Source organism: Diospyros lotus, chromosome 8 (genome assembly GCF_014633365.1).
Source record: "Diospyros lotus cultivar Yz01 chromosome 8, ASM1463336v1, whole genome shotgun sequence".
Taxonomy (NCBI): Eukaryota; Viridiplantae; Streptophyta; class Magnoliopsida; order Ericales; family Ebenaceae; genus Diospyros; species Diospyros lotus.
The window spans coordinates 30,143,325-30,159,414 of record NC_068345.1 but is presented as its reverse complement, the minus strand read 5'-3'; the positions used below and the strand labels follow the sequence as shown (position 1 = coordinate 30,159,414).

At 39.0% G+C, this 16,090-nt stretch overlaps 1 protein-coding gene across 2 annotated transcripts in view; it reads left to right on the top strand.

Annotated features, from left to right (window-relative positions):
- The window catches only part of LOC127807472 (uncharacterized), a 101,705-nt gene that overhangs the window by 54,923 nt on the left and 30,692 nt on the right, over positions 1-16,090 (top strand). For both annotated transcript variants that reach the window (XR_008024691.1, XM_052345343.1), the window contains exon 12: positions 1,494-1,612. Coding sequence is in view for 1 of the 2 variants with exons in the window: in XM_052345343.1 (XP_052201303.1) it covers positions 1,494-1,612 (119 nt within the window). In the remaining variant the exon portion in view is untranslated. The remainder of the gene's footprint in view (positions 1-1,493; positions 1,613-16,090) is intronic.

Sequence of the window (16,090 nt, the reverse complement as noted above, 5' to 3'; positions counted from 1 at the left end):
GAGTTTTGAATCAATTCGAAGCAAGCTGGGAATATTTGATATATATTCCTCAGCTTGAGAGGGGGTGTTGGTGGAAGAAGATAAAGCTATGGCTGGCTCGTGCTAAAGAATAAAACCGAGAGATACCAGATAATCTCATCCATATCCTCTTATCTCTTATTGATAATAATTTGTTTCAATTTGTAGTTAGTTATCTGTTTTAAGTTTGATTATTTAATTTGCTTATGTTGTAATTTAGAGCTATAAATTAAGAGTTATCTAAGAGCTGTAAATTAGGAGATATTTTAGGAGTTAGAGTTGAAGTTGAATTAGTAATGAGCTAGGAGACTTGTGTATTTATTCTCAAGGAATAATTTGAAATCGGAGAGGTAGAATTCATTCAATCTATCTAATTTTATCATTTATAAAATTGATAATGGAGTGCTTGTCTCTGTCCTTTCTCTCTCAACTCAATAAAGCTCTATCCTGACTATTTGGGGCTGCTTCCACTCTATTAACTTTATCATGAGCAGTAATTTCAATTAGACCATAATTTAACATATCTTTTTATTGTCTAAAAAAATGATGTAATTTTGGTTTGCTGATATTTATATTGCCCTATTGACTGCCTCCATGAATATGCATATCAAAAGAAGAATTTGAAGTATTTTTATTAGGTTTACTTGGTTAACCTGCTTCTTGGGAAACTCCGATCATCTCTTTTGTGATGATTAGGTTGCAACTAGTGATTCATTCTGTGTGTGAGGTCTTCATGGATGAACCCTTTATATTATTTTTCTTGATTCTTTAATTTCTTAAAACCATAGGTGGCCACTTAATGTCTGTGATATATAGTAGCATTCAATATCTGTGATTTAATTCTTTCTTTTTCATTTTAATGTTAATATCTGTGATGTATAGTACCATTCAATATTGCATCATTTGATAAGAACATGTGTACGCTGTAAACTAAGAAAGAAAATGCTCTATTTAGATGCTGATTTCTTGTTTGTTGAACCTGCTTTTGCTAGCTGCCTCATGGCAGGTAAAGAGGGGTACAGTGATGGCATCATTGGATAAGAACATACATTGTGGTTATAAATTAAGAAAGGAAAAGCTCTATTAGGATGCCTATTATGTTTATTCTTCAATCTTCTTTTATTAGCTGCCTCATGGAAGGTAAAGAGGGTACAATGATAGGTACGGGTAGATAGGAGCTTTATTTTAACCATTCTGATGACTAATTACTGATTTGGTGATATGGTTTTCAATTAAAATTTATATGCAGTGTTACAGAATATAGTATGTGTTTATGTATGTGTGTAGTTATGCCATAAAAATTCAAATCTTATTTTGGACAGGATGATATATTCACACATAATTATTTGGTGAACTGACACATGTTTTGAAACCATTTTGGCATGCATGTCCTCATTCTTATAGTTAGCATCATTCTATCATCATACAAAAAAGGTCCCATATTTTGTCTTCTGATTTTTATTTTTCTGTTTTAGGTTAAAACAAGAAAAAGGCTCCCAAAACGTGTTCTTTTTGAGAGAGCCAAGGTACTAGATGATCATCAAAATGATAATGTGTTTCATGGATTCAGACCTGTGGCTTCAACTTCAGATCTGTGAGTTTTACTTTCAATTTAGTTGCGTACTTCCTTCATTTTATTGCTAGAAATAATGAAAGTAGCATGGAATCCTTGTGATTTTCATTCCTTAATATGCATGATGCCCATGCACATGCTCATCTTTTTTGTTCCTTTTCATCCTTCTTTCATTGCGTTTTCAGGCTTGGTTTTTTGAGCCATTGTAAATACTTTGTTCTGATGGCGACAATTGGATCATTAGCTCTAAATTTAGTTTACCTTTGTGGCTTATCATTTTAGAACTCATTATCAACTGTATGTAGGTTGGCTTCAATTGCCATGTTTGATATCCATATTACCAGTTATGGATTCAGACTGCTCACCTCAAAAGCCATTGAGTGGATTGTTGAATACCTTCTTACATCAGAGGTTTTAAGATAAGGAAATTGTAACGCCTCACTTTTCCAAATACGCAATAATTTGAAATATAATTAAGACATCACCTACGGGCGTTATGGAAACCCTTACCAACGGAAGCATTTGATCGAACCTGCAAGCTTAATTAAAGCTAAATAAAGGGGTTTTCACTATATTTCCTTTATATGTACAAGAAATGCATACAACTCGCAATAAATGCAAAAGATGCAACTCACTACTTGAAGTTACAACTGCACCACACGCCTAAACTAGCGAATAAACCCTTATCATGGAAGCCTTACATAACCCCTATTTATACAATTGCGATACACAAGTCTCAAATAAATCCAAAGGTTACATAAGATCCATAGTACATGATCAACATGGAGTTAAACTAAACATCGGCCTCCTCGTAGCCTTTTCTCCTGCTTGTCTCTGGGGTACCTGACATGCTAATATACCTGGGACATTGAATATCCCAGGGGCATCAACCCAAGTTAGATATTGGCATTTAAGTGAGATGGTTTCAAGAAAGAAGTAGATCATGTATGAAATGCAAGTATGCAAAGTGAAACCCCCTTTGTGGAACCATGTCAGGGTGTTGCAATCACTCCTGCGCATGCCATGCTCACCTCAAACACGCATATGTGACTCCGCGAGTCACTCATGGCAGCCACTAGTTTGCCACAAACAACCATATGCCATGAAGTGATGAAACAAGTAAAATAACATGCTAACCAAAGAGAGCAAGTGAGTATGTCCACATTCAACACAAATGGTTCATCACTGTAACGCCTCCTCATCTCAAATAATACGGTAGGTTTACACCTAGTTGTCCAAGAGGCGTTAGGAAACCCTAGCAGCGAAAACAATAGATTGAACCTGCCGAAATATTTGTAGGGTTCCCATGCAAGCTAAATATGCACAAACCTTTCGTTAAGACAAAATATGAGTCTAGCATAACAAAAGAAGTACAATCTTTGAATAGGTACATCGCTACTAAAATAAAATTACATAAAATGAGAAAAAAGAACTTAAACATCCACAGACTCTTTTCCATTTGCCTCCCTCGCTTCCTTAGTCCTTGGCACACCAAACATTTCTGGAACGCAGAACGTTCCAGGGGCATCAACCCAAGTCAGATTACAAGAATCCAAGTGAGATGGTTTCAAGAAGAAAATAGCTCATGTATGAAAATGCAAGTATGCAAAAATGAAACCCCCTTTGTGGAAGCCATGCCAGGGTGTTGCAATCACCCCCGCGCACGCCATGCTCATCTCAAACACGCATATGTGACTCCGCGAGTCACTCATGGCGGCCACTAGCTTGCCACAAACAACCACATGCCATGAAGTGATGAAATAAGTAAAATAACATGCTAATCAAAGAGAACAAGTGAATATGTCCACATTGAACACAAATGGTTCAAGCAATGATCAATAAGAAGCACAAATAATGCAAAAAACCACTCACTCTTGTTGTATTTCTTGTTGGTCCACCGTTTTTACGAAATTAAGCCCTTTTAAGCTGCAGTTACATATAGTTCGGGTCACCAAACTAAAATATTTTTACATAGGATCATAGGAAATCATTTAAGGAGAAAACCATAAAAATTTCAGAGCAAAAGGCCTTGCCACGCGCCCTCACGCGCCACCAGGAGGGTGGCCACGCGCGGCTGCGGCAGGAGCGTGAGTTACACGCGCCGAACCCCTGGTTCTTACGGATTCAGCTTTTGATGTTTAAAATGGCTATAACTTCTTCATTTTAACTCCGATTCGACCTCCATTTGAAACTACGGACTCCCCTTTCAGAGTACGACGACCCTACGAAAAGAAAAATGGCTTATCTTTTTGGTTCCTCCTCTGTTTTTGGTGATTTCTCAATCTGGTCTCCTTATTTGGCTTCTTTTGCTTTCTTTCTTTGAATCCTTCTTTCTTTTGCTTTTCTCTCCCACTTTTTACTCTATGTGGCCTTCCTTTCTACCCCTTTTATAGTCCTTTATCCCCAAGTTTCAAGATTACACTTATCTTCTTAGGTTGGCTATTTTCTACCCTAGTAATGATGGCTATCCTTGAAAATTCTACCATTTGATTCTTTCTTCTTTTGAAAGCTTTTCATTTTTCCAATCTCATGCCTCCAATTGCCCTTTACGTGGCCTGCAAAGCAACCATTCTTATCCATTTCTTTTGGTGAACCAATGGAATTCTTCCAAGTTTATTTACTTTGACTTTAAGGTGTAAGTAATTATTGTTATCACAAAAACTCTTAAGACTTTTAAGTTAACCCTCCAATCCAATTTCTCCATCTGAAGGCTTCTTAAATAAGCACTATCATTACAATTATTCTTATTGTTGGAGAAGTTATCCTTTGATATTTGCATTTAGGTCCTTAAAACCATTTCCATTTGCACTTAAATCCAAAACTTCCATTTAACACAGTTTATTACTTCACCCAACCTTTACATTTAAATTTTAGGGTATTACATCCTCCCCCCCTTAAAATAAATTTCGTCTCCGAAATTTCCTTAAGTCTCCATAAAGTCAAATAGGTTTGGATAATTTTGCCGAATCTCTTCTTCCCTTTCCCAAGTAGCTTCCTCAACGTTTTGATGTTTCCACAGGACTTTCACCAGTGGTATTGTCTTGTTTCTTAGCACTTGTTTCTTTGTATCCAAAATTTCGATTGGTTAAATTTTCTCGTAGCTCAATAACCTCTACAGGAATCTTCTGAGTAGGGTCAGGCTCGTGCTTCCGAAGTCGAGAGACATGGAAAACATTATGTATGTTGGACATTGTCAGAGGTAATGCCAAACGGTAAGCTACTACCCCGACTCGCTCCAAGATCTCATATGGCCCAATGTATCTAGGGCTCAACTTCCCTTTCTTCTTTCCTTGGGACTTTACTTGAGAAGGTATGACCTTCAAATATACTGTATCGCCTGGTTGAAACTCCAAGTCTCTTCTCCGATGGTTCGCATAAGACTTTTGTCTACTTTGAGCCATTCTGATCCGTTCCCGGATTATCTTGATTTTCTCATTTGTCCGTTGCACAATTTCAGGTCCTGTTATTTGTCCTTCTCCTACTTCCGTTCAGCATAGAGGAGTTCTACATTTTCGACCGTAGAGAGCTTCGTAGGGGGCCATTCCGATACTGTTATGGAAACTGTTATTATATGCAAACTCAATTAAAGGCAAGTGTTCTTCCCATCCCTTTGAAAAGTCAATTACACACGCTCTCAGCATGTCTTCCAAGGTTTGGATGGTTCGTTTCGACTGGCCATCTGTTTGTGGATGGTATGCAGTACTCATTTGCAAGCGTGTTCCCAGTTGTTCTTGCAAGCTTCTCCAAAATCGAGAGGTAAATCTTGGATCTCTGTCAGAGACAATGTTGACTGGTACTCCATATAATCTGACAATTTCCTTTATGTGCAATTGAGCTAGTTTGCTAACCGGCTGTCCTGTCTTCATTGACAAGAAGTGAGCAGACTTTGTCAATCTGTCCACAACCACCCAAATCGTGTCATTCCCAGAGGGTCCTTTTGGTAATCTTGTTACGAAGTCCATAGTAATATGCTCCCACTTCCACTTAGGAATTTCCAGAGGTTGCAACTTTTCGCCTGGTCTTTGGTGCTCAATTTTAATTCTTTGACAAGTATCACACCGAACCACTTGTCGCGCCACATCCTTTTTCATTCCCGGCCACCAATATACGCCTTTCAATTCCCTGTACATTTTCGTAGCGCCAGGATGAATCGTATATTTGGCTTTATGAGCTTCGTCCAGTATAGTTTGCCTCAATTCCCGTACCCTAGGTACATAAACTCTATTGGCGAATCGTAGTATGCCATCTGAGAAGCTAAAAGCTTGTTCTCTTTGCTGTTTTTAACCCGTTTTGAGTTTTCAGTTTTTCAAAATACTGAAAATACGTTCTCTTTGTTATTTTCAAAAACACATTTTCAAAAATAATGAAAAATTTTGTAAAGGAAACCCAAAACAACATTGTTGTTTTGGGTGTTTTTAGTGAAAACACATTCAAAAACCCAAAACATGGAAAACACGCCCCCAGCCCCCCTACCCCCACCCAATCTTGCATCTCTCTCTCTCTCTCTCTCTCCTCTCTTGTCTTTGATCGCTCCTTCAAGACTCGGCCAAACACCACAAGGTCCGCAACTCCCCCCCGCCATCTTTTCCGTCATCCCTTCCAGATTCCTCTTTCTTCTTGTCCATCACAGTGCCTGCCACTGTCATTGCCGCCGCTGCAAGTCGTTCGCCTACGCCTGCCCTCCCGCCATCTTCTTCACCATTGTCCCCCTCCCTTCCAAACTCCTCTTCCTTGTTAGCCATCGCAGCGCCTGCCACCGCCATCACCGCTGCTTACGCTGTCCATCGCTGCGCGCCGCACGTTGTTCGTCTACGCCGTTATCTCTTCCAGATCCACCGCACCTCGCTGTTCTCTCTTCCAGATCCGTCATCTATGCTCGCCACGCCCAGATCTACCACCGTCGGTCGTCTCTTCGTCCTCCCTTTCTGCCATTTCTTGCTTCTTTCTTCTGCCCTTTCTTCCGTCCGTTACCGCCTCTCTCCATGCCCAAATGATTTTTCCTTTAATTTTTTTCAATTATATTTTTAAAATTTTAGATAAATTAATATTTTACTATTTTATGATTTATAATTTATAATTTTTTAAAAATATTTATGTTATAGATAATTTAAATCTCAAAATTAATATGAAATTTTAATTTGTAAGTAAAAATAAATTTATCATGAAATTAATAGTTGAGTTAAATCAAAAATAACTTTAGAAAATATTTTATAATTTTAATGTATTATATGGGGTTAGATTATTAGTTATTTCTTGTATTATATTTAATTTTTTTAAATTAAATTTATAATTTATTAATAAGTATTTATAATTTTAAATTAAATTTATTAAATTAAAATTATAAAATAAATTTCCTTAAAATTTCAAAGTAAACGTTTTTTCTAGTTTTTTCTTTTAAGAAACGGTTTTTCAGAATAACAAAAAGAACACGTTTTCAAAAATCTCAAAATAGACATTCAAAACACAAAACTCAAAATGAATTCAAAACTCAAAACACAAAACTGAAACACAAAGAGAACACCACCTAAAACTTGGATTTTTGACTCGCCCTTGGTCGTCAACCCACAGTTTCAGTCTTGGGTCTTCCTTAGTGGCTTGCCGAACCTGTTCTAACAGTTGAGAATGAACCATTAGGCCAGCGACATAAATAGAAGTTTCTTTAGGGATTACATTTATCGCCAATTGGCCAAAAGCTTCCATCAATTCCCATTCCCGAGTCATCAGATTGGCCAGGCAGGCTCTCTTCTGCTCAATGCATCGGCCACAACATTTGCCTTCCCGGGATGGTACTAAAGCGAACAATCATAATCCTTCAGAAACTCCATCCACCGCCGCTGCCTCATGTTCAGGTCTTTCTGAGAGAACAGATTCTTCAAGCTTTTATGATCCGTGAAGACCTCAAATTTCTCTCCATACAAATAATGCCGCCAGAGTTTCAAGGCAAACACAATTGCCGCAAGCTCTAAATCATGGGTAGGGTAATGCTGCTCGTGCTTTTTCAACTGACGAGACCCATAGGCTATCACTCTTCCATTCTGCATAAGAACACACCCTAGCCCAGTCTTCGAGGCATCAGTATAAACTGTAAATCCTCCTGTATCATCAGTCATCGCTAACACCGGAGTAGAGGTTAGTCTCTCCTTAAGTTCCTTAAAGCTATATTCACACACCTCACTCCATTCAAATTTAATTCCCTTTCATGTTAATCGAGTCAAAGGTAGAGCAAGGCGAGAAAATCCTTCAACAAATTTTCTATAGTAGCTAGCTAAACCCAAGAAACTTCGTACCTCATTTACTGTTTTGGGTCGTGACCAGTCTCTTATTGCTTCGACCTTTGAGGGATCTACCGCTATTCCTTCTCCAGATATGACATGACCAAGGAAAGCAACTTGACTTAACCAAAACTCACATTTTGAAAACTTAGCATATAACTGGTGCTTCCGCAAGGTTTCCAAGACAATCCACAAATTGTTGCTCATGCTTCTTTCTACTAGCAGAATAAATTAGGATGTCATCAATAAACACAATCGCAAATTGATCCAAATATGGTTTGAACACCCGGTTCATTAAATCCATAAAGGCTGCAGGTGCATTAGTCAATCTAAAAGGCATCACGAGGTACTCATAATGTCCATACTGAGATCTAAAGGCAGTCTTTGGAATATCTTCCTTCTTAATCCTCAACTGATAATAACCAGACCTTAAATCAATTTTGGAAAATATTTTAGCACCTTGCAACTGATCAAACAATTCATCAATCCTAGGGAGAGGATACTTATTTTTAATAGTCACTTTGTTTAGCTGCCTATAGTCAATACACATCCTCAGACTTCCGTCTTTCTTTTTAACAAACATAGGTGCTGGTGAAATACTGGGTTGAATAAATCCCTTGTCCAAAAGGTCCTGCAACTGACTTTTAAGCTTCTTTAGTTATGCCGGGGCCATTCTATACGGAGATATGGATATGGGATTTGTTCTTGGTACAACTTCTATAGAAAATTCAATTTCCCTTTGAGGGGGTAACCCAGGTAAATTTTCGGGAAACACATCAGAAAATTCATTAACTACTGGTGTCTCCTCAAGTTCCATTTTCTTATTTTCTACTTGCACCTCTGCCAAGTACCCATAAGCTCCATTCTCAAGCATTTTGATAGCTTTGAGGGCCGTGATCCACTTAATCCTTTTATCACTCTCTTGTCCTCGAAATTTTTCCCAGATTCCTTGGTTATTTTGAAGTTATACTATTTTTGTCTGACAATCAATTCGGGCCTTATATTTGGACAGAAAATCCATTCCAAGAATCATATCAAAATCTAGAATTTCTAATGACGTGAGTTCAAGTGCAAATTCACTATCACCCAACTCAACTCTTCCTTCCCTATATCCCGTGCTAGTTTTTACTTGTTTCCCTAAAGGTGTAGCCACAAACATAGGACACTCCAAATCTTCCAATTCCAAATTCAAACTTTGTATCAACGCATGTGAAATGAATGAATGTGTCGATCCAGGATCAATTAACACTCGCACAGGTGTATTAAGAAAGATCAGTGTACCTTGTATGACTGACGGGCTTGCGTTAGCATCCTCCCTCGTCAGATGATACACCTGGCCTCGTCGCGGTTCTTGGCCTCCTCTGCCTACACCTGCTTGTTCGACTTGCTTCCTCTGTGGACAGTCCCTTGAAAGATGACCGATCTTCTATTAGTTAAAACACTTGGGTCCCTTGGGACAATCACGGGCTAAGTGGTCACTTCTTCCACACGAATAGCATCCTTGAGTCTGGCTTTGACATGCCCTTCCAGGATGGAATTTCTGACACTTGGGACACCTACTCTTAGGCTTAAAGTTTCCTCCTCGGAGTCCTAAGTGATGCTTCCTTTCTGCGTTCTTGTCCTCGGGTTCTTGCACTTATGTTTTTAAAGCATTCATTCGAACAAGGTTACTTTCAACTGTTAAAGCTTGCATAACAACCTTTGAATAAGTACGAGCCCCTAAGGAACACAATGTCATCTGTATCTCAAGTCTTAACCCGTCAAGAAATTTATGAGATTTTGCCTCTTCATCCAAATTATAAACAGGCATGTACTTAATTAATCGAGAAAAACTATCTTCATACTAGGCGACTGACATATCCCCAGTCTGTTTCAAATTCATAAATTCTCGGCTCTTTTCCAACTTTTTGCATAAAGGGAAATACTTAGTGTAAAATAATTTCTTAAATTGAGTCCATGTGACAATTGGCATACCTTGTCTCGTAGGGCTAGGCAAAGTCCTTTGCATCGTTCGCCACCAATGGTCCGCCTCATCTCGAAGCATGAAAGTGGCACAAATTACTTTCTCCCCTTCTCCACACCCACTAAAGTAAAAAATCTTTTCAAGTTACTCTATCCAATACTCACTTTCACTCGGGTCAGCGCTTGCCCTTCCTCGAAAAACAGGGGGACTTAATCATTGGAATCGGTCGAGGACATTTGGGGCTTGAGGAATACTTTGACCCGTTGGCCGAGTCCCATGCATATATGTGACCATGTGCTCCAGAACTCGCTCCACTCGATCTATACGATCCTCACTTCCCTGACCTCCACCTTGAGAAGAATTTCCCTGAGACAACTCTACTCCCTCTTCTTGGGGACATCGTGTCTCCTCCTCCTGATTGCCACCCCTTCGTCTAAGAGTTTTGGTGATAACAATAATTACTTACACCTTAAAGTCAAAGTAAATAAACTTGGAAGAATTCCATTGGTTCACCAAAAGAAAGGGATAAGAAGGGTTGCTTTGCAAGCCACCTAAAGGGCAATTGGAGACATGAGATTGGAAGAATGAAAAGCTTTCAAAAGAAGAAAGAATCAAATGGTAGAATTTTCAAGGATAGCCATCATTACTAGGGTAGAAAATAGCCAACCTAAGAAGATAAGTGTAATCTTGAAACTTGGGGATAAAGGACTATAAAAGGGGTAGAAAGGAAGGCCACGTAGAGTAAAAAGTGGGAGAGAAAAGCAAAAGAAAGAAGGATTCAAAGAAAGAAAGCAAAGGAAGCCAAATAGGGAGACCAGATTGAGAAATCACCAAAAACAGAGGAGGAACCAAAAAGGTAAGCCACTTTTCTTTTCGTAGGGTCGTAGTACTCTGAAAGGGGAGTCTGTAGGTTCAAATGGAGGTCGAATCGGAGTTAAGATGAAGAAGTTATGGCCGTTTTAAACATCAAAAGCTGAATCCGTAAGAACCAGGGGTCCGGCGCGTGTAACTCACGCTCCTGCCGCAGCCGCGCGTGGCCACCCTCCTGGTGGTGCGTGAGGGCGCGTGGCAGGGCCTTTTGCTCTGAAATTTTTATGGTTTTCTCCTTAAATGATTTCTTATGATCCTATGTAAAAATATTTTAGTTTGGTGACCTGAACTATATATAACTGCAGCTTAAAAGGGCTTAATTTCGTAAAAACGGTAGACCGACAAGAAATACAGCAAGAGTGAGTGGTTTCTTACATTATTTGTGCTTCATATTGGTCATTGCTTGAACCATTTGTGTTGAATGTAGACATATTCACTTGCTCTCTTTGATTAGCATGTTATTTTACTGATTTCATCACTTCATGGCATGTGGTTGTTTGTGGCAAGCTAGTGGCCGCCATGAGTGACTCGCGGAGTCACATATGCGTGTTTGAGATGAGCATGGCGTGCGCGGGGGTGATTGTAACACCCTGGCAAGGCTTCCACAAAGGGGGTTTCATTTTTGCATACTTGCATTTTCATACATGAGCTATTTTCTTCTTGAAACCATCTCACTTGGATTCTTGTAATCTGACTTGGGTTGATGCCCCTGGAATGTTTTGCGTTTCAGGAATGTTTGGTGTGCCAGGGACTAAGGAAGCGAGGGAGGCAAATGGAAAATAGTCTGTGGATGTTTAAGTTCCTTTTTGTCATTTTATTTCAGAAGCGATGTACTTATTCAAAGATTGTACTTCTTTTGTTATGCTAGACTCATATTTTGTCTTAACGAAAGGTTTGTGTATATTTAGCTTGCATGGGAACCCTACAAATATTTCGACAGGTTCGATCCATTATTTTCGCTACTAGGGTTTCCTAACGCCTCTTGGACAACTAGGTGTAAACCTGCCGTATTATTTGAGATGAGGAGGTGTTACAGTGGTATGAACTGTAACGCCCCACTTTTCCAAATACAAAACAACATGAAATATAAGAAGATATCACTTACGGACGTTATTGGAAATCCTTTATCAATGGAAGCACGGATCGAACCTGAGTATAGTAAATAGCTAGGATTTCCTCAAGTTTAAATAGAAGTCCATCACGTACCCACATATCGGAAAGTTATAGCAGTTTCACAAATACATCCTTAAGTTTCTTAATTGCTATTTACATTACAATATTGGGGTTACACGGATACACAAATAAATCCAACTCTAAATCAGCCAAGCACCACCTCTGAATCCTTGCTCGCATTGGAACCTGGAGTATCTGATAAGCTTAACATACCTGGAACACCTGACACTTCTGATAAAGTTGGGACGTTGAATGTCCCAGGGGTATGAAACACCCAAGTTAGACAATTACATCTAAGTGAGTGACTCAGAAAAGGAAAGTACATGCGTGTAAATGCAATAATGCTATTATAAAATCCGGCCCTGTGGTAGCAATGCCAGGGTGTTGCAATCACCCCCGCGGTCATCATAGTCACCCCTTGGCTAACGACAAGAGCACTAGTTCTTCCATGATGGCCCAACAACTAGCCACAGTTACTAACACAAACATGATATATGACAAAGCAGAATGAATATGCATAACCAAGGGAAAATATGACATGCAAGCCACAAAGGCATGATATGCAAGCAACATCCACTCACAAGTGAAGCAACAAATGCTCAAAGTGTCACAAACATGCATGAATCACTCACCTTGACCGCTTCCCCTTCGATAGCACGGTTTTACAGCCCGGTTTCAAGCATTAGGGGCTGTTTCTGCAGAAATCACACATTTAAGTGAATCAACTCTTAAATATTTCTACATGGGGATTGTAGATAATTAAATTAGGAGAACAACGGTGAAAATTTCAGTCCAATCGGAGGCCGGATGCGCCCTCACGTGCCCCCGGAAGGTGGCCACGCGCTAGCCCCTTCTCTATTTTGCAACCCAAAATTAAAACGACCATATCTTGCTCATTTTTTATCTGATTCGCTCTCCGTTTGAACTTACGGACTCCTCTTTTCATGCTCTACGACCATATGGAAAGAAAATTGGCTTACCTCGTCGAATTCCCTTCTATTTTGGCAGTTTTCCAGCCAGGTCTCTCTTTCCTTTCTTCTTTGGTTTTTCTTTGTTCTTTCCTTGCACTTGCTTTCTTTCCTCTTTCCTTAGCTTCTCGTGGCCTTAATTCCTTCCCTTTATATAGCCTTTAAATGCCCAAATCCTCAAGATTTTGCTTTGCCTCAAAGTTGCTCATTTTTTACCCAAGTAATCATCACACTTTGAAATTTCTCCATTCTTCTCAAGCAAGCTTCCACTTCCTTCAATCCTCAGCTTCCAACTACACTTCCAAGATAAGCTTTATCATCTTCTTCCTTTGCAAGCTAATTCATAGCCAATCCTAATCTTCCAATTTTAGACTTTTAGGATAAAAATCAATCATTGCAACCTTTGAATATTTCCTACTTTGATTCCATCTTCCAAAACAAGCCTCCATTTCTTCCAATCCAAACCCTCACATGGCCTTAACTTGAAATTTCCTCTTCTTTTGCAAGCCAACACAAGTCTTCCAAGTTAAGCCATTCCAAAACTTTTGGTGTAAGATTAATCATTACAATCATACGACTTTAAGACTTTAGGAAAATTCTCAACCAATCCTATCTCTCTAACACATGGCTTCTAGGACAAGGATTCATTATTGCATTCATTTCTTTTGTTGGAAACAAGCTATCCCTTTTACAAGTCGTGATATTTGCATTCGGGTTCGGTTTAATGTCTTAAAACCATCCATGTTTACACTTTAGCTCTAAACTTTCATTTGAAACACTTTATTGCAACATCCAACCTTTACATTAAATTTTGGGGTATTACATCCTCCCCCCTTAAAATAAATTTTGTCCCCGAAATTTCCTTCATAACTCACTCAGAATCTATTTCCTGAAGCAAATTCCTCAATATGGTGTCTCCCGGGGAAACTTCAAACCAAAAGGTAACTATCCCAGTTACCTTTCGTTTCTCTTCATTTTGATTTTTGAGTTAAAAATATGTGCCTTAGGCCAAGAATTAAGGTAAACCATATTGATTGGGGCATGCCAAGAAAGTGTTCGGGAGACACCATATTGAGGAATTTGCTTCGGGAAATAGATTCTGAGTGAGCTATGAAGAGAAATTTCGGGGACGAAATTTATTTTAAGGGGGGAGGATGTAATACCCCAAAATTTAATGTAAAGGTTGAATGATGCAATAAAGTGTTTTAAATGGAAGTTTTGAATTTAAGTGTAAATGGAAATGGTTTTAGGACCCAAATACAAATAATTACTTTCACCCTTAAGTGTAAATGGAAATGGTTTGAGTTGGAAAGATGGGATTGAAGGATTATCCCTAAAAGTCCTAAAGCTTATGATGATAATAATTACTTTCACCCTTAAAGTCAAAAGTAATGAAACTTGGAAGGTTTACATTGGCTTGCAAAAGAAGAGAATGATAGAGCTTATCCTAAAGCCACGTGAGGGAGTATTTGGAAGTTTAAGATTGGAAGAAAGGAGAAGCTTGAATAGGGAGATAAAAATATTCAAGGGAAGTAATGATTGATTCTTACCCCAAAAGTCTTAAGTGGCATGAGTTGGAAGGCTATGAGTGGCTTGGAAGAGAAGATGATAAGGGTCTTTGAGTGTTCTTATCATGAAAGCCACATGAAGGGGAGATTTGATTAGAAGGAAGTAAAGGCTTGAAGGAGAAGATGAAATCAAAATCAAATATTGTAATGATTAATCTTTATCCTAAAGTCTAAACTTGGAAGACTACGATTGGCTAGGAGTTTCTTGCAAGGAAAGAAGATGATAAAGCTTATCTTGAAAGTGTATTTGGTGGCCTAGGATTGGAAGAAGTGGAGGCTTGCTTGAGAAGATTGCAAAAATTTCAAAGTTGTGATGATTACTTGGGTGGAAAATAAGTAACTTGGAGGCCAAGTGAAATCTTGAGGATTTGGGAATTAAAGGCTATATAAAGGGAAGGAGTTAAGGCCACGAGAAACTAAGGGAAAAGGAAACAAGCAAGTGCAAGGAAAAGGCAAAGAAAAAGCAAAGAAGAAAGGAAAGAGAGACTTGGCTGGAAAACTGCCAGAACAGAAAGGAAACAGAAAAGGTAAGCTAATTCTCTTTCCGTAGGATCGTAGAGCATGAAAAGAGGAGTCCGTAGGTTCAAACGGAGAGCGAATCAGAGTTAAAATAAGCAAGATATAGCTGTTTTAATCTTAGGTTGCAAAATCCGAAACAAGGAAGGAGGAGGCGCGTGGCCACCCTTTCGAGGGCGCGTCCGGGCTCCGTTTGTCCTCAAATTTTCACTGTTGTTCTCCTAATTTAATTATCTACAATTCCCATGTAGAAATATTTAAGGTTTGGTTCATCGAAATGCGTGATTTCTGCAGAACAACCCCTAGTGCTCAAAACTGGGCTGTAAAACCGCGCTATCGAAGGGTAAACCGATCAAGGTGAGTGGTTTCTTGCATTATTTGTGCTTCATATTGATCATTACTTGAACCATTTGTGTTGAATGTGGACATACTCACTTGCTCTCTTTGGTTAGCATGTTATTTTACTTGTTTCATCACTTCATGGCATGTGGTTGTTTGTGGCAAGCTAGTGGCCGCCATGCGTGTTTGAGGTGAGCATGGCGTGCGCAGGGGTGATTGCAACACCCTGGCATGGTTTCACTTTGCATACTTGCATTTCATACATGATCTACTTCTTTCTTGAAACCATCTCACTTAGATGCCAATATTTAACTTGGGTTGATGCCCTTGGGACATTCAATGTCCCGGGTATATTAGCATGCCAGGTACCCTGGAGACAAGTAGGAGAAAAGGCTACGAGGAGGCCGATGTTTAGTTTAACTCCATGTTGATCATGTGCTATGGATCTTATGTGGCCTTTGGATTTATTTGAGACTTGTGTATCGCAATTGTATAAACAGGAGTTATGTAAGACTTCCATGATAAGGGTTTATTCGCTAGTTTAGGCGTGTGTTGCAGTTGTAACTTCAAGTAGTGAGTTGCATCTTTTGCATTTATTGCGAGTTGTATGCATTTCTTGTACATATAAAGGAAATATAGTGGAAACCCCTTTATTTAGCTTTAATTAAGCTTGCAGGTTCGATTCAATGCTTCCGTTGGTAAGGGTTTCCATAACGCCCGTAGGTGATGTCTTAATTATATTTCAAGTTATTGCGTATTTGGAAAAGTGGGGCGTTATAGAAATCCAGGAAGCTACAATTTTCATCACAGTTCTGAGATTTCTAGGAGGG